We start from the raw sequence: 25,951 nt of genomic DNA, 5'->3' as shown, positions 1-25,951 counted from the left end.
GGTTAAAATCAAAGAATGAGTCAGTCTCTATGAGCCATCCTGCCGCACGTCGCGCAGCAGCACTGGCCGACCGTTGACGCCTCCTCACAGCGGCAGTGCGGCCCTGAAAAAAGCCCGGCGTGTACTCCAGAAGGGCGAAGGTTCCTCTTTTTTCCGATCTGAGAGGCAGCTACATTTTGTGTGTGGCCACTGTGGGCCATGGATACAACGTCTAGCAGTTACACAATCTGTTTATTGACACCAAGCTAATAAAGTCTAGAACTTGGTTAAAGAAACAGTGGCCATACTGGTAAGTGTTTTCCTTAATTTCAGCTTGTTTCGTAGGGACGGTCGTCTAAGCGTCTGTTTTTACAGAAATACGAGAAACCGCTAGCTAGCGGTTAGCTTGGTTTAAGCTAGGTAGCTAGCTAACGTTAGTTAGCTTCAGAGCAAAAATGACAGAGGGGAGCTGTCATGTCAAAATGTAGCTAAGCAAGGATTTTTTAAACCTAGACACGACTTGATAATGGTCATTTTCTAAAAGCTTGGGGTTTCATCATTCACCGCCACAGGTAGCTAAGGTTAGTGTCGTTTAAAATGTTAACACAAATGAATTTGCCGGTGTTTTCCCGGTGTGAGTGAGTAGTTGAAATCCGAGAACAAAGATCTATTGTAGGCTAGCTAACTGTTAACGTTAACGGTACCGGTATTTCATTATTTCACCCGACCCGTGTCTCTCGCTTAAAATGAGCATCAAGTATCCAGCTGAGCCAAACGGAGCCTTTCAGTGTATCTTTACAAGATGTAATGTAATTATTTAAATTTTAATATATTTTGTATAATAACACAGAACCCACGTTAAGTTAAAGTTATATGTCCAGGGGAGGTTTTTATCAGCCAGCAGGATGGACGCACTTCCTATTATAAAGACATAAAAATCAGTTCTACAGTTAGAAGGTTAATAGCCGTTCATAAATACACTTAAGTCAGTCCACTGCTCGTACAGTAACTTAGATACCAGGTGACAGCTTAAACTGTGATACATGCAGTGATAGAAGGATTACGATCATTTATTTTAGTAAAACTACTTAATACCACACTGATAAAATACTACAGTACAAGTCAAAGACTTGTATTCAAAACGTACTTAAGTAAAATATGTAAGTATTACCCGCAAAATGTACTTAAAGCATGACAAGTGCGTAGTAAAATGGTCCCTGTGTGTTTTACGATTATATCTGATGTTTCTGGAATAATATTGCTGCTTTAATGTGTATGTTTAATTTTATTGCTATAGATGTTTAAGGTTGAGCTCATTTTAACTATTTTATATGCTGTTGGGTAGTTCAGAGGATCATCACACATCATTTATTCTGTTGCTGTCCTCTGAGAAACTTGTCACCAAAAAGTCAACTTTTCATGAAAAACAGCCCTGATTTATGGCTTTGTGATGATGCATTTTCCAGCCAATCAAAGATGGGTTTAAACCGTTTATTTAGCATAAGAAATACTGAAATAAATTGTACCTCAAATCTGTACTTGAGTAACTTTGCTTAGTTGCATTCCACCACTGGATATTGATTATAGTTAATTTGACTCAACTTGGTGGTGACTCAAGCTGAGGTATTTTGCTGGTTGGTGTATTTGTTGTGAACTCAGTGTTACTTATTTACAGATTTGAAGCGTTTCAACACAATATCAGACCAGCCTGCCAACCTCCCAGCAGTGACACCAGAAAGGCACTTCAGTTATTTAGAGTATATGATTTTTTTCCCACCACTGTTTGCGTCATACTAATCCTTCACCCAACCCAGAAGGATAAAGGAAGGAATGCGGGGTATTCCCTGTACCCTGTACTTCACCTTTAGCAGAGTTGAGGATTTATCAGTTGTGTTTGTTTAACATATCAGAGATTCAATAGGAATTGTGATCTTTAATTGTCAAACTTGTCTGTTTTAAAATATATGGCTCCATGTTTCTCAGTCAGTGTATTTTAAAGCTCTTTATGTTTTACCTCTGATCCCTGAGGCACATTTCGATCATGTGTTGTGGTCTTAGGACTGATGTAATGGAGAAAATATTGAACTATCCCCCAGTTATGAATGTCTTATCAGTCAAGGAAGGAGACTGGTACAGACGTAAGTCTTTTCATACCTACCTGCTATTATGAGGAACTGCTGTCATCATGGTTAACTCTATTTATTTTATATTTAGGAGTTTAGAATGATCTTAGTCAGAGATGACACATTATGAAAATTTCATATCATGATTATTGTGACCAAAATTATCACAGTTTTCACTTTTTCCTGGTACTGTTAAAAGATACTCCCACTAAAATCATTTGACTCAAAAAAAAACCCCACATTGCCGCTGCACCTGTGTCTCGTAGGCTGTTGCTAACTTTAGTTGATGCTGGTCAGTATTTACTGTGAATTTCAAAGTATGGTATTCAAAAACAGTTTTAATGATGATTAAAATTTGAATTGTCGGGAATTTTACCATGGTTTATTGTGAAACCGCTAATTGTTTCATTCCTAATGTCAGTACTGTACCTTATTCATAGGTTGCAGAATCGGAGTGAGGCGTGTTGTCCGGTGAATGCATAGAGTCAAGAAGGTCAAACTTTGTGACAATAAAGAAGGTATCTGGAAAAGGTACAGTACAAGTTTCATACCTCTTTTAAGCGCTTTGATGCTTAGTGAGGAAAATGGGTTAATTAAACAAATGCACAAGTGCAGGTTTGTCAGGGTTTCTGCACCTCTTATCAGTTCCCTCTGATGTCAACATCCAGCTGTGTGACGGTGAGCATGACGGCTGTGGACGGCCTTTCGGACAGCACAGAGGTGGTGGAGATGGAGGATGTCCCGTCTCAGTTCTTTGTGGAGAAACACTCTTGGGAGGGTCTCCGTGACATTATCCACTGTAGCAGGAAGTACTCGGGCATGATCGCCAACAAGGCTCCCCATGACTTCCAGTTTGTGCAGAAGAAGGATGAGAATGGACCCCACTCCCACCGGTTGTACTACCTCGGTGAGCTGATTGATGATCATCATGATTTGTATTTTCTGCTTATGACTCCTTTGTATTCCTGCCACTGGACCTTAATCATGTTTTCCTGCTCCAGGCAGCAGAATACGATTGCCTCATGATATTGAAACAATTGCTGTGTTGAATTTCTCCTCCTCCAGTTAGCAGAAAGCTTTTTATTTGCCCTTGTTGACACTGCTTTTGTTTCTTTTTCTGTGTGCTGACCAGGAATGCCTTATGGAAGCAGAGAGAACTCATTACTCTACTCAGAAATCCCCAAGAAGATCCGGAAAGAGGCCCTCTTAGTGTTGTCATGGAAACAGATGCTGGATCACTTCCAGGTGAATTTCCCCTCTCTTCCTGTGCCAATACCAGGCAGCACAGGGTGATGGTGTCTCACAGTTGGCTGTCGTTGAGCAGTCTCATTTAATGAATTTGACTGTAGCTTTTTCCTTAGTTTCACTCGAAAGCAAGTTTCACTTTGAGATAAGAAGTCCTTGAATGAGTGGCAGTGTTGCAGGCTTTAGCAACATGAGATGTGGTCCGAAACTCGAAAGATTAAGCAACCATAGTGTAAACTATGAGAGGAATGCTTCTACTGCACAACTTTCATACAGTAACATGATCACAGGGGAAGGCTTGGTTTTATATGGCTCTGTCAGACATATTTCCCAGTAATAATGCTGTATAATATTAGCACTTAAACTTATGTATTCTAGCAAACTTGTAAATAAAAAAAAAAACCTCTTCTGTCCATTCTAATATTGTACGTCTGATTTCCTCCTCGTTCTCTAAGGCTACACCGCACCAGGGGGCCTACTCCCGAGAGGAGGAATTGCTGAGAGAGCGTAAACGTCTCGGGGCGTTTGGTATCACCTCCTATGACTACCATGCTCAGACAGGCCTGTTCCTCTTCCAGGCCAGCAATAGCCTCTTCTACTGTCAGGATGGAGGCAACAACGGCTTCATCGTGAGTACACTGCTGTTTTTTTTTTGTTTTTTTTGTTTTTTCTCTTTAGTTGAGAATCCTGAGATACGCAGGGCAGAGTCAATTCAGAGCTGTGGGGTCTGTGCTGGGATTGGTAAACTGAATTTGCCCATTTTTATTCTAACTAAGCAGGAAGGATTTTATGAAGTTTCAAATGAACGTGTTAACCCCCCTAATCCAAATAATAATAAAAAAACACTAATAGAAAAGGCAACAGCAACTGCTGTATTCTGTGAGGTAAAATTATTGTTTTTGTCAATGGAATCTGGTGGCTTTGAACAGACCGATTTGTTTCTGGTTTAACAAAAAAGATCTTAATCTTTAACAAAAAGGTCTGTCTCTTAAAGGATCCGTTCCATAATATTGACAGACATTTATTGGCCTCCAGGATTGTGTTGCAGCCATTGTAGTCCGTTTTGTGGCCGTTGGCAGAGGTGATGTACTGGACCAATTCCAAAAACTTCTGTACCCATTTGTTATTTATACTCCCAACAATGTGTAAAAATAGAGCCCAGGTTTAGAAATATGGGAATTACCTTTTAACCTAAATGTTTTACACTTAAATGTATTTTAAATTGCTACTGATCTGGCACCATTCTCTCCATAGTTATTGGTCAGGGCTCCAGATTTTGTCTCTTTACATCAAGTTGTTGATCATCGTGCATAGATTGGCCTTGGATACAAATGCTGTAAATCCTCCAAGTCTTTTATGATCGTCATGGATACCGAATACGTTTTGTAGGAATCTTTGAGCCTATAATCTGTAGTTACCGTTGCTGTTCAGTTCAGTTCAGTTCAGTTTAAAACCGGGCTCAGGCTACAGGAGTTTTGGGCTGAAGAAGATTTTTTTTTTTGTATCAAGAATATTTTAAATCTTGAGTGTTTGAAAAATGAGTCTTAGTTCAGAAATTCTTGTTGTTTATGAGGTCTCAAGGTTGGCCAGTAGGATGTCAGTCAACTGTCATTTCCAACAATGCTTGTGTCAAGCATGTCTATTCTATATCTTTACATCAAAGTAACTTTTGTGTTTGCCTTTGACTAAGATTTTGTATGTTGGTTTTAGCAGTCTGCTCCTGTAAAGCCAGTGGAGATCAAGACCCAGTGCTCAGGGACCCGCATGGACCCCAAGATCTGCCCGGGAGACCCTGACTTCATAGCCTTCATCAACAATAACGACCTGTGGATAGCTCACATTAAGACGGGCGAGGAAAGGAGACTCACTTACTGCCACAAAGGTCTGAAGGCTCTCGATTTCATCTGAGTTGTTTGAGGAAGCAATAACACGTCATGTGAGAAGCAGCTTCACATGCTTAAATATCCTCTTAACTAACTGTTAAGCTGTAAATGTCATTTAATTTCACACTGCGGCATAGACAGAAAAGATATTCAGTCTTAGCTTTTAAGGGCAAAGTGTACAGATTATTTGTATTTTTGGCACTACACCAGTATCATTACATGGATAAATGCTTTTTCTTTCTTTCTTATTTTTTTCCAGGTGTGGACAGTGTTAAGGAGGACCCCAAGTCTGCAGGTGTTGCAACATTTGTCATCCAAGAAGAGTTTGACCGTTTCACTGGTTACTGGTGGAGTCCCTCAGCAGTGGAAGGTCAGTAATTGTTAGCTTATATACTTATATATACTTTGTTTTTCACAAATGTACTTGAGGAACACAACTAACTGACAGCCAATGTTGATATTTATTTATCCTTTTAAACTTAAAAAACGTAAGGTAAACTTGCAGATTTTTTTTGTTCACCATGTATAATTTTGCTCCACCTGTAAGACAAGTTATTTTGTAGTTTGCATACATTATTTTCTGTATACACTCTCTACAGTTTAATTATTTTTCTTCTGTCAGACCCTAACGGAGGTAAAACAGTGTACCTGCTGTATGAAGAGGTGGATGAGACAGAAGTAGAGATTATTCATGTTCCATCTCCAGCACTGGAAGAGCGGAAAGCAGATGCATACAGATATCCACGCACAGGTCAGTGTAACCTTACACTGTACACACACACACACACACACACACACACACACACACACACACACAGGCTTAGAGCAGTGGATCACTTTATTCTCTCACTTTACATGTAACATACATGTATCATGTATTGTCTTTGTTTGCAGGTAGCAAAAATCCTCAGGCTACCCTTAAACTGGCAGAGATCAAGACAGACCATCAAGGAAGAGTGAGTCTTTCACTGTCTTTCTTTGTCTTTTTCTTCTCTAGAATGATAATTATGCTTGCCTAATATATATATATGTGTGTGTGTGTTTGTGTGGTTGTACTTACAGATTGTGAGCACACAAGATAAAGAACTGGCTGTCCCCTTCACCTCCTTGTTTCCGGGGACTGAATACATCGCCAGAGTGGGATGGACGAGTGATGGCAAATAGTGAGTGTTACAATCAAAATTTTGACTCTGTTGACTCAATAATGCAGTCATTCTCAAAATAAACTCCCAGAAGGTACACAGCCCGGTACTGGGACTTCTAATATTGTGACATGATTTAGGACATGTACACAGAGAATATTCTGTTTAGCTTGTTATATTAAAGGGACTTTTTGGATAATTTGAAGTGGGACTGTATGTGGTACTTAGTAGTGAGATAGTCAGTTTGTTACCTGCAGTAGATCTTGGGCAGCACACCCCCAGTTTGGAGGAGTAGTACCAGTACGGGCACAGAAAGTAGGCAATGTACTGCTGTGAATGGGATCTGGAGCAAAACATATTTTAGCCATTTAAAAAAAAAATCCACGTCTGTTAAAAGAGAAAATGAAAATTCAGTCATTATCTACTCACCCTCATGCCGATTGAAGGTCAGATTTATTTTATTAGTCTGCAAAACACTGCTGAAGGTTCACCTCCTAGTCATAGGAGGTGAGACCAAACACCCCCAGACGTTTACGCTCTCTCAGCAACACCTCCTTTCGAGAGTAGGCCCCCTGGTGTGGTGTAGCCATAGAGAACCAGCAGGAAATCAGATGTACAACATAAGAATGAACAGAAGAGGTTTTCTTTTTATTTACAAGTTTGCTAGAATACATAAGTTTTAAGTGGTAATGTTTTACAGCATTATTACTCAGGAATATTTCTGCCAAAACCATCTAAAACTTAGTCTTCCTTAGTCAAGCTTTCCTCTCATAGTTTACAGTGTTGCAGAATCTCCCAAACAATTGAAGTGAATGGGTACCAGTTTTCAAACATAAAAAGCAACTGGAAAAAGAGCAGTTGTTCCCATAATCAATTATTCTTTCCGTATAAAGCAATCTTTTGAGTTTCGTCTGCTCTGTGTCCTCCCAGTGGCTGGGCAGTGCTTCTGGACCGCAGTCAGAGAAAACTACAGCTGGTCCTGCTGCCCCCAGCCCTCTTCATCCCTGTCACAGATGACCCTGCACAGAGGCAGGAGAGTCTGGAGGCCGTGCCCAGTAACACGCAACCATACATAATCTACGAAGAGACCACCGACGTCTGGATTAATGTAGGTCTTTTCTTTAGTTACCTTGAAACGAATATCTGTCCTGTTTCTAATGAACTACTTGCTCTGATTATGAGAAGACTGAGTAAGTGACTGTTCTCTCTCCACAGGTTCACGATATATTCTATCCATTTATTCAAACAACAGAAGATGAGTTTACTTTCATTTGGGTAAATGAGTCTAAAACAGGTTTCAGCCATCTGTATAAAATCACATCCCTGTTACAACCAGGCTGCTACCGTTGGACGGAGGACTACCAACACATAGAGGGTAAGAGACGGGGAGGTGCTTCTGCATCAGTTTGAAATCATCGTATCAGACAATCGCTTAATCACAATTTATGTCAGAGTGCTCATATGTCAAGGAGCATGTTGACGCCTTATCTTTTTTTCTGCAGGAGACTTCAAATGTGCAATCAAGGAGGAGGTTACATTGACCAGCGGAGAATGGGAAGTGCTGGCAAGACACGGCTCCAAGGTTAGACAGCGTCTGCCATGTTGAATATATAAAAGATATACTGGTGCTAATAGAGTGTACTCAGAAAGTATTTTGGACGGTGACATATATTTTGTTGTGTTGACTCTATACTCAAACACATTTGAAATTAAACACTGACCTTGAGGTTGAAGTCCTGACTCTCAGCTTTAATTTGAGGGTGTTCTTGGACTTGTGATTCAGCGACTTAAGTCTACAGCTGATTAGCATCAGTAGACACTTGTCTCATGAGTTTTCCGCCTTCCATCTGGTCCTCAGGATCAATGTGCTGCTGTGTTGTCGTAAAATTTGGAAACTGTATAAAATAAGTCCTAACAAATCCTACATTGTTCACCCAATGTGGACATGAACACCGTCAAACACTGTTCAAACTGAAAGACACCAGTCTCTTCTAACCATTTAAATGGATTTGAATTGAATGTGCTGGACTACACAAAAAGAAGAGTGTCACAGTCCTAATTCTATACAACAGAACTCTTTATCTGAACTTCAGAGTTTCTGTTATTTTGTACAGAATTTAAGAAGTCAGTTGATATTAAGGTATTTCAGTAGCTCCAATGATGTTTCTCGTCACCTCTTTATAGATGTGAGATACCGCACAGTATCATGCTACTGTCTGGTCATTTTCCTCTCGTCTTTCTCTTTTCTCTCTCCTTGTCAGATCTGGGTGAATGAGTCATCGAAGCTGGTGTACTTCCAGGGCACCAGAGACACTCCTCTGGAGCACCACCTCTACGTGGTCAGCTATGACTCACCTGGAGATGTGGTCAGACTAACCAAGCCCGGCTTCTCTCATAGCTGCTCTGTTAGCCAGGTAAAAGCATTATTTATTTTTTTCACATATGCGTCCAAATGCATACATGCACATAATGTCATAAGAGTCATAAGGGCTGAAATGGTACTGGTGGACATATTTTCCTGCAGCAGGACTCTAAAAGTGTTGCATATTCAATATTTTCACAGATCCGTAAATGTATTTTAATGTTTAAATTAGAATAAGTGACTTTTTAGTGATGTTTTACACTGTTTAGTGCGAGTGCAGCAAATTGAGGGATTGGAATAGTTTCAGGCAGATCAGAGAAACCACTTCACCTGTGTAAGTAAAGTGAAAGTTGAAGCACATTGGAAACCTGAGTGAAACTGTCAAAGCCTGGGATTGGCTGGATACTCTGCAGTATGTGGAATAAATGGCTGCTGTTTTATGTTGTTGAGCTGAGTAACACAGATCCTTGTAGTATGTGGGGTTGTAATTGCATCCCTTCTTCCCTCAGCCTTTCCATTCCTTCCCTGTCTGTTTTTGTTAAAACTTATTTTGTGCATAATTCCGCATGTTTATAATCTTTTCCCCCATCTTTCTTCTCTCTCACTCTGCAGAACTTTGAATTTTTTGTCAGCCACTACAGCAACGTGAGTACGCCTCCCTGTGTTCACGTCTACAAACTGACCAGCTCAGAAGGTGACCCACTACACATGGTACCAGAGTTCTGGGCCAGCATGATGGAATCACCAGGTAAACAGGATGTGATGTAACTAACTGCCCTACAGTTGTTTTCTGATTGATTCAACAAACATGGTTTGTATTTACATAACCAGCTTTTCTTGGAGAGCAGTCTGGCCAAGTGTGAAGGTTGTCCCGCTATCTGTGGGTTTATTTTCAGAGCAATCGATAGAGACGAGTCTGTAGGGGAAGGTTGATGTCCATATTTGATTAGATCAAGGACGGTTATTTCGATCCACAATGTCGTCCTCCAGACAATCCCGACAGCCATCAGATAACGTGGTGCTAAAACATTTATGTCATCATGAGCACTTTGGGTCGGTGCAGATTGTCGTTTATGATTCATTGAAAGTACGAGGAGTCAGGGAGCAAATCTTAACTGTGTTGTTGTGTGCTTGCGAGTGTTTCTGCTTTGGTACAAGTGTAGGGGTGACAGAGTTACTGCCAGCCCAAGACAGGGGTATCCCAGAGTTACTGAGCCTGAAGGTGCTATCAGTTATCAGTTATCAATTAAATACTTTATTTTGGAGGTAAAGGTGCTACAGAAGAGTCTGGCTGAACTATAAGAAAGCAGAAAGCAGTTCCTTTATTAAAATGTATTGAAAGATGACATACTGCAGTGTTGATTCCAGAGTAACATTAACAGTTTGTCTTGTCTTTAGTGTATGATTCTAGATAGAAGAGCAAATCTGCCTCACCAATTTTTGAAATTTAAAAGCAGTTAATTTTTCTTTGCAATTAATTGAAATTATGTATCTCAGTTTTTTTTACCTCTGAATTCAACTCATTTTCACTTTTATGTTTCAATGTTCACAAATTCAGAATAAAAAAAAAAGGTTTAAGAAAATCAAATAACATATTCAAGTTAAGCAATAATATATCTATATATTCTTACTTATCTGATATTATAGAATATATTTATATTTGAGCAAGAATGAATTACTTGTTTTTTACAGATATTTAATCAGAATTTTTTTAACATGAATTTTGGGATCTGAATTTGAACTTTTGAATTTGAGTTGGATTCAGTGGAAAAAAAACAGATACATGATTAAAATGCAAAAACAAAAAGAAACAGTGCTAGAAATGTAGTTACTTTAAATTTGAAAATCTGGTTAAGAAATTTACTTCTATATTTGCAGACCACTGTTTGTAAGTTCCACGAGGCCCTCGATCCCTGGTAGTTTTGGAAGATGCCTCCCTGAACACCACATGTGTTGTGTGTCTTCCAGGTTGCCCGGGAGATTACAATCCGCCTGAGATTTTCGACTTTCCAGGGAAGTCAGGCTTCCAGCTTTATGGGATGGTATACAAGCCTCACAACCTGCAGCCTGGCAGGAAACACCCCACTGTTCTCTTCGTGTATGGAGGCCCACAGGTTCGTGGATATGTTCAGTCTAATCTGGGCTTGTCGTTGTAATTTTGTGTTCACAAAATGTTGATTTGAAACTTGTGTAAATTACAAAAAAACCCAAAAACATTTAGGACAACCTTTGTGCGTATTCAGGTGCAGCTGGTCAATAACTCCTTCAAGGGGATGAAGTACCTCCGTCTGAACACGCTGGCCTCTCTGGGCTACGCTGTGGTTGTCATTGACGGGCGGGGTTCCTGCCAGAGGGGCCTTGAATTTGAAGGAGCACTGAAAAACAAAATGGTAAAGTAAGAGTCAGATAATTAAATCAGTTCAGTAGGGGCACAGTAGTAGATGCACAGTTATCAGGTTAAATAATGCTCTAATTTGCTTTTGCCTCTTCAGGGTCAGGTGGAGATTGAAGACCAGGTGGAGGGGCTGCAGTACGTGGCGGAGAAGTTTAACTTTGTGGACCTGAGTCGTGTTGCCATTCACGGCTGGTCCTATGGCGGTTTCCTCTCTCTCATGGGCCTCATCCAGCGACCCAACGTCTTCAAGGTTAGTAGGCCCCTTTGTCCCTCGGCGCTTATTTTATCCTTAAACCACTTGTTTTCTATCAGTGAGCATCCGCTGCTGTGTCCTTCAGCAAGGAGTAAGAAAGCAGACCATAGTTTGTATCTTATATCTCATGTCTCATTTCCTGAAGTATGAAGTCTCAAGATTGAACTTCTGTTGTAGTTGCTACTTACAGCCACATGGTGTCTGTGTTGCACAGTGTTTTAGCCAACAGCCTTTATTCATTAAGGATATCTGCAGGTAATCCCTTTGCTCAAGGCAGTTTAAACTAAATTTTGTACCAAGGTTTTTTTTTCTTCTTCTTGGCTAAAACTTTATGGCCAACTGAGCCATAACATCAGAATGTACCGTAATATTATGAAAATTAATTAAACATTTTCCAGCAACCTCTAAACCACCTACCCGACATTCTTTTCCACATGACTACATCGTGCTTCCCTGCCAGTTGGCCATTGCAGGCGCCCCGGTGACTGTGTGGATGGCCTACGACACGGGCTACACAGAGCGTTACATGGACGTGCCTGAGAACAACCAGCAGGGTTATGAGGAAGGCTCTGTGGCACTGCATGTTGACAAGCTGCCCAGCGAGTAAGTGCACACACATACTTCCAATTATTTCAGATATTGTTTATGTTTGTTAGCTCCTTTAACAGGGATGATGCACATTAATAAAGACGGCTGTAAATGCACCAGAGTTAGCCAAGAGGGTATTTTTCAAAGCATCACTTATAAGCATGCAGAACAAAAAGAAAAAGAAAAGAGAATATTATTATTAATTAATATTGATATTACAAATAATTAAATCATACAGATAGGTTGGGTTCATTCTTATCTTTGACCTTAAAATGTGACCTTTTTGAACTGAAAGCGCTGCTTTTAAGAAAATGTGTCGATGCCCTGTATTTTTTAATGTACTTTCAAGTGAGTACACGTTAGTGACGTGATCGTTCCACTGACAAAGGAAAAAAAGATCAGATCTCTTCTCTATTTTAAGCAGTCATTAAAATCTGCAAAGGTGAAATTAGGATTTGAGGTGGCAGGCTAAGTCAAGCCTCGGTGTTAAGACACCCTGAGGCTGACAAACGGCATGTTGGAGCACTGCTCCTGGATGCTGAAGTCAAACTAGAGAGCCGTCAGTTTTTTTTTTCCGTGAAGGCTTTTTACTGCTTTAAATCATAAAGGAACGGGGAGTTTCTTGTGTTATTTCAGTCAGGATTTGTACTGTATATCTTTCTATTGTATGGAAACCTGTCATATTGTGTCATTGTCATTCCAGGCCAAACCGTTTGCTGATTCTCCATGGATTTCTAGACGAGAATGTGCACTTTTTCCACACCAATTTCCTAGTGTCACAGATAATCCGTGCTGGGAAGCCCTACCAGCTTCAGGTTTGCAACACACGCCTTATTTCACACACTACCTGAAACTCTACTGAAATTGTAGATATTATTCATTGATGGTCCCATTTGCCTATGTAGCTTCATATAGATGCCACAGCATTGAATTTAGACTCTTTTATAAACTCCTTGTAGTAGTATTAAGTAATTTTTCATGGAAAAATGGCTGTTTTCAGCTTCTCACATGGAGATTTTCTGCTTTTCACGGATTTATATCCCATTTAATGGAGTGTCTTTGGACTGACATAATGACATTTAAAGACATCACTGTGAATCTTTTTACTATCCTCTGACATTTTAGAGACCATTTTATTGAACAATTAATGTGTAAGATAATCAACAGATTAATTGATAATGAAAGTAATGGTGGTTGCAGCCCTATGCAAGACTTTGTTGACATAAATTACATTGCTTTTAAGCATTAATGATTATCTCTCATGTGTTCGGTATATTGGTTTAGACCACTGTCTTTAATGTTAAATGGTAGTAAAATACAATAGATTAATAATTTCAGCATTTTAAATTAAGAATAACACTTATTTACTGAAGCATTATACAGATTATACTTTGATCAAAGCAGCAACAATCAATTGAATAATCGATTATTAAATTAATTGCCTACTATTTTGATAAACAGTGAGTTGGTTTGAGTAATTTTCAAAATTCTCTGATTCTAGCTTCTTAAATGTGAATATTTTTGGTTTCTTTACTCCTTACTGACAATAAACTGAATATCTTTTGGTTGTGCACAAAACAAGGCATTTAAGAACCTCATTTTGAGTTCTGGGAAACACTAATCGATATTTTTCACAATTTTCTGACAATTAATAGGCCGATCAACTAATAGATTATCAACAGATTAATTGATTGGGAAAATAATTGTTGGCTGCAGCCCTAACTTGGTCTCCCTGTGTCAATTTTCCAGGTATATCCCAACGAGCGACACAGTATTCGCTGCCCTGAGTCTGGAGAGCACTACGAGATAATGCTGCTGCACTTTCTACAACAATACCTCTGAAATGAGACAACAGGGGAGAAGTGACGTCTAGTTTTCCCCTCTGTCCTCCTTCACCCTCCAGCTCACTGCGCAGCTTTACTCTCCCCGACCTCCCCGACCTCCCCCCACCCCGACCCCACCTCCAACCGTTCACCCCCCCCTCCCCCCGTCACCGGGAGACTATCAGACACTCTGCAGCCTCCAGCCACTCTCTCCTGTGAACTATTCATGTAACTTCTCCACTATACTTCCCTCTATCGCTCTCTCTGTCTCTTGTTCTGTTACTCGCTTGCTCGCTCTCTGTCTCCTCCATGCCCCCCCCCCCCCCCCTCCTGTGTACAGTCTGGGGTATGGTTTACGAGCACAGAGATTTGGTGTCTCACCCTGAAAGCTGAACAAAGACGAGGACATATGGAGAAATGTTTGCAGGCTGTGTCACATTGACTCATCGCTCACCCACGTTCTCATCTCCGCAACCATGATCGTTCTTTGCCAAATGTTATCGTGTTGTTTTCCCCCCCTCGCTCCACCTGTTTTATCCACTTGAGTCAGCGGTAGGAATGGGGTTACAGGTCACAGATATGAAACAGAATCTATACACATATTCGCAGACATGAGCTCCCACACTATACATATGTAAAATACAGTTTATCTCATACAGAGACACTCAGAAGCACACTAAACACAGAATTGCAATATCCATACATATTGTGAGTCTGTACCTTGCAGTTTGTGTAACGATGAAGAAAAGGAAGAACACCGAGACTCTTCCTGTGTCCACTTGTTTTAAGTGTGTGTTGTTTAAAATAAAACATTTTATGGATTTTTATTCCTTTTTTTTTTTAATGAGTGCCGACAGAAGCCGCTCATTTGATATGTTTGCGCCGTTTTCTCCCCTCACATCACATTGCTCGAGATGTCTGCTTGCCTTCTTAAAACACATAATTTATATTTGCCAAAGTACCTCTTGACTCTTGATCATGCTGGTATTTCCTTTTTTTACTGCAATAAAGACAACAGGAGGGTGAGCACTGGAGTCTTACAACAGCTTTGTACCACCGGAATACAATTTGTACATGATAATGAATAAATGTATGAATCAATCACATGTTCTCTTTTACTACACTCTCCTTTTTCAAACACTTGCTGTTCTGTTTCATGTTTTGCAGGATGCAACCAGGCTTTCTTTTTGTCTCGTGTTTTCCCACACTGATATTCTACTCTTACCTGTCATCATACACCTGCCCTCATGTCCTCCTACTCACATCAGGCCGCGCTCACCACTGCTGCAACAACAAGGGCTTTCAAACACTTCAAACCGTGTCCGGCAGCCCTTGTGCCCCCTTCCTGTGTGCGATCAGCACAGTTGCCATTGGTGCCGTTTAAATTATAAGGCACTTCTCACAGGTGACCGATACCTAAGCTTGATCTGACAACACTGCAGAGATAAGATAACGGAAGATGTTATTTAAAATTAGCACCTGGACACAAAGGCCTGCTGTTCAGCCTCAGTGAACTATCAGTAAACAGGTGATTACAGTGCTAGATATAGAGAAATGGCATCTTCAGACTTGCAGTAGTAGTTCAACAGTTTGGGAAATCCTGATACCATCTTATTACTTGATTTAGCATGGAACTAATTTAACCATACTTTCGAAAGTGGATGTGCTCATTTCAGTTTTGTTCTTACTGTTAAAAATGTTTAGTTTTGGTTTTTATTTAATTTCAGGATGGTTTTATTTTATTATAATACAAACAGAGCACCTTGTAAAGGAAATTGACTCAATCTATACAAATATGCACCAATGCCTCCTCATGCTTATACTGACAACAAAAAAGAACAAGACTGTCAGTTAACTAGAATGTTTTTTTTTCAACATCTAGTTATAGTTTTTAGTTTTAGTTGCTTGCTAACCATCCTTGCTCTGTCCAAAGGTGACAGTTTTCCTCTCATCGCCTTTAAAGCTCACAGTAGATCTTTTTCATGTGACGTAGCGTAGTAAACACAGGTGATACTGATGAGACTTAATTAAAGTGAGCCAACAAGCACAGCAGAACCACCCTGACTCACTGACTGATTTAAATGGGACGGGACCCTGCGTCACTCTACTATTTCATGTCAAAATGGCTGCTGAGAAAGAGGTAAGTTAACCCGTTATATCTCGTTTGTGTAAAGTGTAAAATCACCGAGCTGGCAATCGCGCTTATGTAATAACAAGACTATTTTTTTTGGCGGGACGCACAGCTGCTGACTTCCTGGATTTTCTCCTGGTTGCTTAGCAACTGCTCCCGGCCTGAAAAAAACCCCCGCAACTTCTCGTTTTTACACTTCTGTTTCTGGGAGGAATAAATATTTTTACAGTTGCTGGTAGGCAGACTACATAAATATTTTTCTTTAATTTTGGACAGAGACGGTGAAAGGTGCAAAATTTTTATGATTAACGAAAAGACTAACTAAAAGGTAAAACTAGATATGAAAAACACTGAAACAAAGCTTTGAAACTTATTATTATTATTATTATTTTTTAAGTACTTTACAAAGTACTGTGTTTGTTACGGAGCCCCTCTGGTGACACTGGGTGAAAAAAAAAAAAAAAAAAAAATGCGTGGCCACGTATTAGTATCTCATGGCCACGAGATAATAACGCGTGGCCACAAGATAGTTAATGCGTGGTCACGAGATAGTTAGTCATCCTATGCAGACTGTTGGTTTTATCATGGACAAGTTTGATTTAATTTCATTTTATTTTAATATAGGAATGAATTACAATGACATACTTCAGTCACTTGTGGCAAGGCATGGAGTAATTCTTAGCGAGAAACTACGGAGCCCCTCTGGTGACATTGGATGAAAAAAAATAATAATGCGCTCCGTAGTTTGTACTATAATTTCTATTATTAATTTCTTCAGTCCTGCCCCTGACAAATAAAGATAAAACTAATCCCGAAACTAATAAAAACTACAGAAAAACTAAACATTTTTAAACGGTAAAAAGTAAACTGAAACAAGCAAATCCACCCCGGTAACAAAATGAACCTAAACTGAATTAAAAGCAAAAATTACAAACGATGAATGATAAATAATGGAAAATACAAAACTAGAATAACTGATGGTTGGATTAGCTCCATGCTAATTGCTATGGCAATGGTGTAAATGGTTTGTGAGACTGGGATGTCGTTTGCCATTAGACTGTATTGTGTTTCTATTGTAATGCCTATTTTGAACTTATGAACTTCTTAAATGTTGCACCTCCATATTATAAGTAAGAATATAAACTAATACTGAAATGAAATACTAAGATAAAACTAAGCATTTTGTAAGCAATAAAAAGTCAACTTAAATGAGCTAAATAAACAGAAACTAACCTGAACTGAAGCAAAAACACAAAGACAAAATAAAGATAAAAACTGATGACATATACAAAACTATTAAAACCCAAATGTGGTGTCCCTGATTGATATCATTAACGTCAGCAGTTTTACTGTGATTTTTTGTTGAGTAAGTCGACTGCTTTGCTCTACATCTTTCTCTGCAGGTAACAGGTGCTGTCACCAGGTTTGTGTGACGACCAGGCATCGACTTTCACCGACTATACGGACACTCTGAAGAGAGAGAGAGGTCAGTTCAGAGCACACACTCACCAGATCAGCTGTTACAGAGGTTGATCCTGAACCAGTTGTCCGCGCCTGAGGATAAGTAAAGTAAAGCCTGATGAGGAGAAGAAAGTGGTGCAGTGAGAAATCAAAGCTGACACCTCGAGGCTCCTGAAGTTTGCTGCCAGGTAATGTGGTTAAGCTGCTAAAATCTGATACAAGAGGTCTGCCACGTGTGACTCAGTTAGGCGGTTGAGTACTACTGTATGGGTTTGGGTCTGTGAAGGGTCTCAAAGGAAAATCTATCCAGACAGGTTGTTTTACATGGAATACAATAATCTGTGAACAGTGACCAATTTGAAAGGTTGTTTCTGTTAAACCACAAATTAAATAAACAATTTTTGAATGAAATTTAGGTTACACTTTTGCAACTGCAAAACCTTCCTATTTCAGGTTAATTAAGTTGCATTTGATTTGTCAAAATGCCTGATTTGACAAAATTAAAAAGCCTCTGGAGTCCACTTACCTTGAGTCAAATTGTGGCCATTTTTGCACAGTTTTATTTAGGGCTGCACAAGTAACTGAAATATTATTGAAATGACAATAAGGCCAAATTCAAAATGCAGAAGCTGCAGTTTTTTTGATAAAGGAAAATGCATGACAAAACAGTATTAAAATGAAGTACTGTAATACTGCAGAGATGCCCTGACATGCAGATCTTGTTCTACAGACTTGTTTGTTCGGTACAGACCTCAACAAGTGTTATATCATCATGACTTTAATATTTTCTTAAGGGAAAATACAAATGTATGATGATTATCATTTGCAAATCATTGGCTCATTGGCAAATTATTAAGTATTTTTTTTTAGTATTGGGGCTACAAGTGTGATTTATTTTCTTAAAGGACCTGCAAAAATGATCATTCTCAATTACCGTGAATCATATCACAATTTCAATATCTGGCAAAATAAGGGGAGTACATTTTTTTGCCATATTGTGCAGCCCTAATTTAGTATATTCTATTTGTAAAATATTTGTGAATTTTGGTTCTGTTTCATACACAGATGCTGCTTTAATTGGTGTTTGTGTTGGCTGCAGATGTGTGAATCCTACACATAATACACAGACAAAAAACAAATATTAGTTTAAATCATTTTTATTGGCTCAATTTGGCCAAAAATGGTTATTTTCTCTTAAAAAAAACATTTTACATCCGGTAAACTTGACAAAGACAATATAAATTACAAACAGGCAGCACCAGAAATATATATATTGATTCTTTACAGCATTTAAATAAGAAAAGAGAACATCTACAATACCAAACTCTGAAGTCACAACAACAGATAATGTCACAACAAATCAGTAACAGTTATATTTTTGAAAAGACAGACGACATTCCTTCATACACTATGTACAAAACCATGTCTCTCATATTAAAAGAAGTCAATATGACTTGACGCCATCAAAATCTCCACAGAAAAAGTAAAGTCGGTGAAGAATATGCTTAATTTTGATTCAGTATTACAGGCAGAAAATATATTGTACAAAAGGCTGAAATGGTCTTCAGTGCACCACGAACTGCTTTCCAACATCAGTCTCAACACAGTTTCTGCACTGTAGTCCTAGTTTACAGTGATTTATAACTTTACGTAATGCCTTCGAACACTAATCTCACCGTGTTCATGTGGAAAATGACTCTTTGTTTAATTAAGTCACCATTTGGTCCGCACCATTGGTTTTAAATGGCTCGCTTAATCAGCCTGTTTCAGTCTTACACGCATGCTTTACAAAATGAGCCAATCTCAAGCTGTTTCTGAGCTGACAGTTCTGCTTACTCGCTACAAAACCACATTCAAATTCAACAACTGCCCGCATACACACTTGACACCACACGTCTGGTGATGAGTCTCGACTTGTTGGAAATCCTTTGTGGCTGACACCACAGTGGACAGGCCGGGACTCGCCCTGTGATGCTCTGCTGTCTATGGGCCCCCGCTTCATGCCAACAGAAGAAAATCAATGGCAATGGTGCAACATGTGGATGATTTTCCACTGCACATTTGTTTTTTCTCTTTTTCCATCTGTGGCTCTACATGCAAGGGAGGAATCTGCTCGTCTCTCAGAGAACAGAGCAGTGGAAACCTGGAACTCACTGAGTGTGAGTTCTTTTTGCTTCTACTTTGAGGGTCTGGGCTCTGGTATGAGGTCTTCCTCACAGGGAGACAACAAGGGAAACGGAAACCTCTGCCTCATCAACTAAGCACCAAGAATAGAAAGAATAGTCCAAAATCTACTTCTTTCACCCCCTCTTCTCTTTGTCTTGACTTTTTTTCTCAGTCTCTCACTGTTCTTTATGATTTATTTTGGATTGCAGCGGGGGCGATCATCATCATGCTGTACTTCAGAGGGTAGTAGCGGCCCCTCCAGGTCTTCCAGAAGATGCCCTGCTTCCTCTGGTGCCGCTGCTTGGGAGGAGGACTCTGGAAGTATCTACCATTTAGATTGGAGCGACCGCAGTTGCTGAACCACCAGCCACCTGGGAAGACAAATGACATTATCGTGTTAGATGCTGCCTTTGAGGCCTGTCCCACATCGAGATAGAGAATCAGTTCTAGATACCCATTGATCATTGAGATTGTTACCTGATAGGTGCTTGGCACAGTTGGTGTCGTTTTTCTGATCGTTGTCTTGGTCGCGGGTGGAAAAAGGCAGTCCAGAGGTGGCGTCGGTCCCCAGTGAAGTCTCCAAGGTGCTGAAAGCGTCGGCCTTCTGAATATGGAGTGAGTACTTGGTTTCCTTTCCGCCCAGACGGAAGGGGAGGCGGATAGATGCTAAGTCACTACCCCAGTCAGAGAGCTTGATGTTGAGGATGTAGCCACCATTTTTAACAATGGAGTGGATCTTCTCGAGACCCAACCAGAACTCGCCTAGAGTCAGCGATAGAGAGAAGAGAAATCATGAGCGGCCTGCCTTTGATCCGTTTCAAGCCTATCAGTGATAAGATGCTTTCAGAGGCTACAGCTCTCTATGCAGTGGTTGTAGAAGACAGTAATGCAAACTAACTGTGAACTAATCTGACCCCGACCAGGCTGGTTAGCACCTGTCCACTGCAGTTAGCAGTTAGCGAGAGTGAGATCAAGGTCAAAAGAGCATTTACCATTCAGGCTGCCAAAGCCGTTCTCGTAGGCCTGCCATAGCTGGTCAAAGTCCACTGAACCATCGAGGCGTCTTTGGATCACCGTCCATCCACCATCTGGACAAAAAAAGTTGATCAGAAAAATCAAGCAAAACGGCAGCTACTTATGCAGTTTGGGGATTTTGAACTATTCCCGTTTGAAGTAGATTGCCTGATTTAGCAATTGTTGGCCAACATGCACTGAGCAGGACACAAAATGAGACTCCACGTACCAGCTGTCATCTCACAGAAGACCTTAAAGGGCTCTGCATTGTTTGGCTGGATGGTGTAGACCCTGCTGGTGGTCTCTCCTCTCAGGAACAGCTCATGACAGTCTGTTGCTATATCTAGAAGAAGAAGAAGACAAAAAAACACAGCAATGTTAACACAAACATTGTCACTGCAAAGCCCCACAGTCCAAATAGTGTGTTCACATTTGCATTGCACTGCTGGTCATGCTATTTATACGCGACAGATTTAACAGATGTGTTTGGCTTCATCTTAACTCCCCTGAACTTAGCATTGTTCACTAGGTAAAAAAAATTAGCCTGAAAGCTTGCTGGGTCTCTGCAAAAGTCATCTTGTTTCTTGTGCATGTTTCCTGTTTGAAACAGTTTTGGATATTAATCTGGCATGCACCGTAGTTTAAAGGGGGATTTGTCAATTTGAATTTGTTTACTCTACCAGGCATTCAGAAGAAGGTCATTCACAGTTACTCAGCGACACATTTCTCTGCGCTGCGGGAGCCAAGAGTCTGCAAATACCCATACCTATCTTTCCGAGTGCGCTTATCAGCAAGTGTTTACCTGATAGAGCCTCTGATCTACCCATAGCAAAAGGAAGAGAGTGAGTCTTTCTAGGTTATAAATATGACCTTTCTCCCAGTTCCCAAGCAGACCTAACCAGGCTATTAAGTTACACACTACTACCCTTTGCATTCCTTAACCCCCTCTGTCTCTGATCCCCCTCCTCTCTGGCCCGTCACACCTCCCTCACGTGCACAGCAGCCTGTAGGTGACGTAGGACTGCATGGCTGGTGCATGCACAGGGAGTGATCAGAGGGTGGTGGTGAGGGGGGGATAGGGACTGCTGCTGCTCTGAAGGGACATCGGAGAAGGCATAAAGCACAAAGCAGGGGACTCCAGAGCCAACTGGAGCTGTCATGCACTCAATGAGGCACAAGACTAATAACACCCCTCTGGTAATCCTTTTGTATCAGGGATGATATCATCATGTGATGCTATTTAATATCTTTACACAACAATAAAAGAATATGATTACGATAAAAATGTAATTAGATTTTTTTGTTGGATATTCGGCTGCGTAATGTTTCAGTGTGGCAAAACAAAAACTCATTTGTGTGTAATGACCTTTTCTCTAGAGGCATGAACTGGCTGTAGTCTGCCTCGGGGTCAGGGGTTCTCCTGAACTTTGGCACACTTCTTGCTCATTACAATGGGAGAGAAGGGGGAGATGGAGGTGCAGCGTTTGTGTGTGGGGATGGGGGAGGAGAGGAGAGGATGGCTGAAGAGGAGGAGGAGGAGGAGGAGGAGGGATGTCTGACTCTGACAGATCTGGGGGAAAGGTTGCTCATTCTTCAAGGATATACAAATGTTTGTTTTATACAAAAAGGTGGGAGGAGGCGAGCGTCTTCAAAACAGTGGGACATATCTGTACAAGGTTCACAGATAAATATAGACAGCCTTTTCCCATTTTCCTCCTCTTTTTCCCTCCATTTTTTTTTCTTGGCTTTGGCACAAGGACAGTAATCTGAGGAACATTGCATGCTAGATTTGTACAAAGCCTCCCCACGCCTTTTCCAGGTTTCCCCCCCTCCCCAGCCCCCAAACAACAGAAATGATCAGAGCGAGTAATCCGGTCGAGCTATGTGACCCTGGCTGAACGCTCTCAGAGACCAGCGAACTTTCCCCCAGTTGAAAACTTGCCAGAGAAACTTGTTTCTTTTTTTCCTCATTCCTCAAATCCTGCTGATGTCAGAGCTCCGACGTGTTATTGTAATTTGTACTGGCTGACTGTTGCCTCAGCTGTGTTCACCTTTCACCTACTTCTCATCTATGGCCACCAGAAACAGAGATCAAACCTTAAATTGACTCAAATTTACTCCAGTTTTTAGCGTTTCCTCCCCTCCTCCCTCTCATCCTCTTTGAAGACTAAACAGACCAAAATGTGGTGGGTGAGGAAGCCGAAAGTGTCTCAACTCTCCCCTAGTTGGTGCGTATCCAAGCCAGTACAGTCTGGATGAAAGCATCCATTATGACTGCTTGTCCAGCAGCTGCTTGGCGGGGCTGAACACTGAAGGCATCATTCACTGCCTTTTACAATTACTGTAAGTCACACTGTGGGAGTCATTGACTAAACTGAGCCTCATTCTGACTGTTTTTCTCTCAGCTACTACTTAATGTTATGATGATTATAAAAGGAAAATCTGTTATTTATATTTTATTTAGTTATATAAATAATATTATATTATTTAGTTTATAGTTCTGAAAAGTAGGATGCCTCATTTATGTTTTTAAATTCTTTTATTTAAACTCATTTCACTGTGTCAGTGATATCTTGCATTAGTTGAACAATGACATTAAGATTTCACAGTCTAAAAGCTTCCAACAGTTGATATTTGTGGCGTCATGCTGTGCGGAGAAGCGTGTCCCAAATTGATTAGATTCCTTGATTTTAATTGCTAGTGATTTAAGCGTCTTTCTGGCCTGACTAGACAGATGGGCTGCTACATTTGGCGTCAGATTTGGTCTAGGCGACTTAAGACAGTGCCAAGAGGGGATTTTGAACGCTCTCTGGCTTTACTTACCTACTGGGGAGTCGTGTTGCTCCGCGATGCTGCTTTGCTCTGATCCATCACTGTAGCTGCTCTGTGGGGGTGCAGGTTTCTGTCGAGACTGTTGGACCTGAAACATTTACGAATCAATCATGAGATTGCAGAAACATTTGACAAAATAAGAAAGAAATTTGCAAAATTTACCACTAAAGTTTGTTCTCAAGCTTAATGCTTAATTGTAAGGCTCTCTCACCTGGCTTTGCAGCGTCCTGATGCGCACGTTCTGCTTGTCAAGCTTCTCCTGCTGGAGTCTGATCCGCTCCATCAGGTCATCAATGCGCCTGTTCTGAGCCTCCAGCATCAGCTGACAGAAAAATAACACAAAGGTATCTCGTGTTCAGCATTTTATCAACTTTATTCTTTGCTATGTCTGTGTGTGAAATGTGTGCCCAACTTCAACAAACATCACCAAATTAACAGCAGGATCAACACAAGAAATAGACCACCTGCAGGGCTTCATTGAAAAACCAGAGACACAGACCCCAGATGTCTGTCCACCCTTCAATGACAAGCATTTGTTCTTTCCAACCGACCATGGAGTGGTTATGTAACTCCCTCATAGCGCGGGATTTTCCATCCCACTATAAAGCCTTTCAGGCTCATGTACTGCTTCATAAGCCCCTTTCCACAGTGTCACAGGGCTGAATACTCTCCAGGTTGTAAAGTGTCACAGCTGTGTAAAATTGTTCACACATTCTTGCAGCTGATGTGTGCAGATCCCTTTGTCTGGAAGCCTTTAGTGTTTCCCTGCACGTACTTCACGCTCTTCCTCCATGCGTGCTGAGCTTGTTAACCAACCCCCCTTCACTCCACTACACCCACCACACACTGCTTGAGCCTCTGTGCATTTTGATTTAGTGCCTCTGAGCTCACGAAGAAAGCCTCCACCCCACCATAAAAGCCAACTGTCCATGCATACTGTATTGAAGAGTCCCTTTAACCATCTGCTGCAGTATACCAACAACACTTTGCACTTTGTCTGTTTATGGTAATATCTTTAAGTAAGTGAGTCTGTGAACAGTGTTTTGCACACATTGCAAAGCCTCATTTTGCTTGATTGTCCTTGCAAACTAACTATTGTCAACCCCTTCATCTTAAAATCAGTTTGCCTCAAAAACCAAAGACAGAAACTTGTGCATTCTCACCTGGATGCTGCGAGCATCACTGTTGTTCTTGGCACCAGCGTCCACTTCTCCCTGCAGCAAGCTGTCCACCCTCTCCTCCAACCGGCTCATCCTCTCACTCATCGTCCTCCTCTCCTGCTGCATCTCCTCCGCCTTCTCCCTCAGCTCGGCGGTGACATTCAGCAGCTGGCCCTCTCTGTCCTCCAGTCCCTGGGCCCGAGCCTTCAGGGCCTCCCCCTCCACTCGCAGCCTCTGGCTCTCCTTCCCCAGCTCGGTCACAGTGCGATTGAAGACCTTCAGCTTGCTGGAAATGTCCCTCATCTGGACTTTGGTTTTGTCCACATGCTCCTTTAGCCCCTGGCCCAGCTGCAGCAGACCATGGGCAATGACATTTACATCATCCCATGCCGCGTACTGTACACGCTTCTCCTTGGCTGCACTGCCGGTGGATGAACCTCCTTTCCTCTCCAAGGGGAAACCTGTGGCCATGAGCAACACCAGGCACAGAGTCAGAGTTGCCAGAGTTGTCTTCATTGCTGCCGTTTGTCCTAAACTGTTGAGATCTTGCTTTAAATAGTGTGTTGTCCTGTTGCAGAAGTGTGCAGTGTCCTGTCTTGTCTTCTTGACCTGGATTTGCGAGCTCAGGCTCCTGGCTGAACAGTCACAGCACTACTGTTATATAGTTTCACAGCCCTCAAGTCTAAGCTGGGAGCTGCCTGCCATTGGCCAGCCGAGGAGAGGGAGGGGTGCAGTCACTCTCAGGTTTCTGTCCCTCCTCCACCTCTCTCTCTCTGTTAACTATTCATGTCAGAGGCGGAGGAGGGACATGATATAACAAAAAGATTGTCTTTCATCTCACTGTGCACTGTGGGAGACACGGATTACATTATCTACGAGAGGAAACTAAACATTTGACATCTCCTCCACTGAAATAAATGTATTCCTTTATTGTGAAGTAACACCAAGAGCTCAATAAGTGAGCTCATCCATTCATCTGCACCTCCTGAAATTGGTTGATAAAGGTAACAGAACCTAGATTAATATTAATAAAATAGAGTGTGTCTGTTTGAAGAGTTCATCCAACATTCATATACAGTCAAAACATTTCACAATAGATCGGCAGATAGATGTGCAGAAATCTTGTAACTCATTTACTGTGAACTGGTCTGACTTGAACTTAAGTGTAAAAATACATTAATGAAGCTAAATTATAAACATGAAAGTGGCAAATGCCATTAAAGGCTGCACCGTGAGTCGACCCCACACACTGATGCCAATGAAAGATGAAGCCCAGATCTTTATAGAGCGGACTCGTCACCTTTTGATGGGAGAGTTTCAGCTTCTTCTTCATGTCTTTAATGCACACAGTCATGATGTAAAGATCTCTATGTATTTCATGTCCTGTAAACTGG

The 25,951-nt window shown here is 41.0% G+C and overlaps 2 protein-coding genes across 4 annotated transcripts; one reads left to right on the top strand and one right to left on the bottom strand.

Moving 5' to 3' along the window:
- Window positions 1-110: 110 nt before the first annotated feature.
- LOC146317444 (dipeptidyl peptidase 9) lies at window positions 111-14,899 on the top strand. Of its 3 annotated transcripts, none has more exons than XM_084732144.1 (21): window positions 111-289; window positions 2,543-2,633; window positions 2,771-3,009; window positions 3,235-3,347; window positions 3,803-3,976; window positions 5,061-5,229; window positions 5,490-5,600; window positions 5,853-5,981; window positions 6,125-6,186; window positions 6,293-6,393; window positions 7,303-7,480; window positions 7,588-7,747; window positions 7,875-7,954; window positions 8,634-8,786; window positions 9,347-9,482; window positions 10,703-10,848; window positions 10,978-11,124; window positions 11,227-11,379; window positions 11,843-11,985; window positions 12,674-12,785; window positions 13,720-14,899. In XM_084732144.1, the coding sequence occupies exons 2-21, from the start codon at window positions 2,578-2,580 to the stop codon at window positions 13,810-13,812; spliced, it is 2,655 nt and encodes an 884-aa protein (XP_084588270.1). In that variant the 5' UTR covers window positions 111-289; window positions 2,543-2,577; the 3' UTR covers window positions 13,813-14,899. The 3 variants fall into 3 exon arrangements, with proteins under 3 accessions (XP_084588270.1, XP_084588269.1, XP_084588271.1); XM_084732143.1 differs by having other exon boundaries at window positions 5,058-5,229; XM_084732145.1 differs by having other exon boundaries at window positions 2,748-3,009; window positions 5,058-5,229.
- Window positions 14,900-18,526: 3,627 nt separating this feature from the next.
- Window positions 18,527-25,212, bottom strand: angptl4 (angiopoietin-like 4). The gene is made up of 7 exons (XM_084732314.1): window positions 24,561-25,212; window positions 23,609-23,719; window positions 23,389-23,485; window positions 20,795-20,908; window positions 20,544-20,639; window positions 20,029-20,313; window positions 18,527-19,922 (listed from the first exon to the last, which is right to left on the bottom strand). Exons 1-7 carry the CDS (start codon window positions 25,071-25,073, stop codon window positions 19,738-19,740), a joined length of 1,401 nt encoding a protein of 466 aa, XP_084588440.1. The 5' UTR covers window positions 25,074-25,212; the 3' UTR covers window positions 18,527-19,737.
- Between the last annotated feature and the right edge of the window lie 739 nt (window positions 25,213-25,951).

The sequence above is a fragment of the Lutjanus erythropterus genome, chromosome 12 (genome assembly GCF_056507025.1).
Source record: "Lutjanus erythropterus isolate fLutEry1 chromosome 12, fLutEry1.hap2, whole genome shotgun sequence".
NCBI classification, from domain to species: domain Eukaryota; kingdom Metazoa; phylum Chordata; class Actinopteri; order Lutjaniformes; family Lutjanidae; genus Lutjanus; species Lutjanus erythropterus.
Note: the sequence above shows the minus strand (reverse complement) of the source record. Positions and strands in the feature narration are given on the sequence as shown.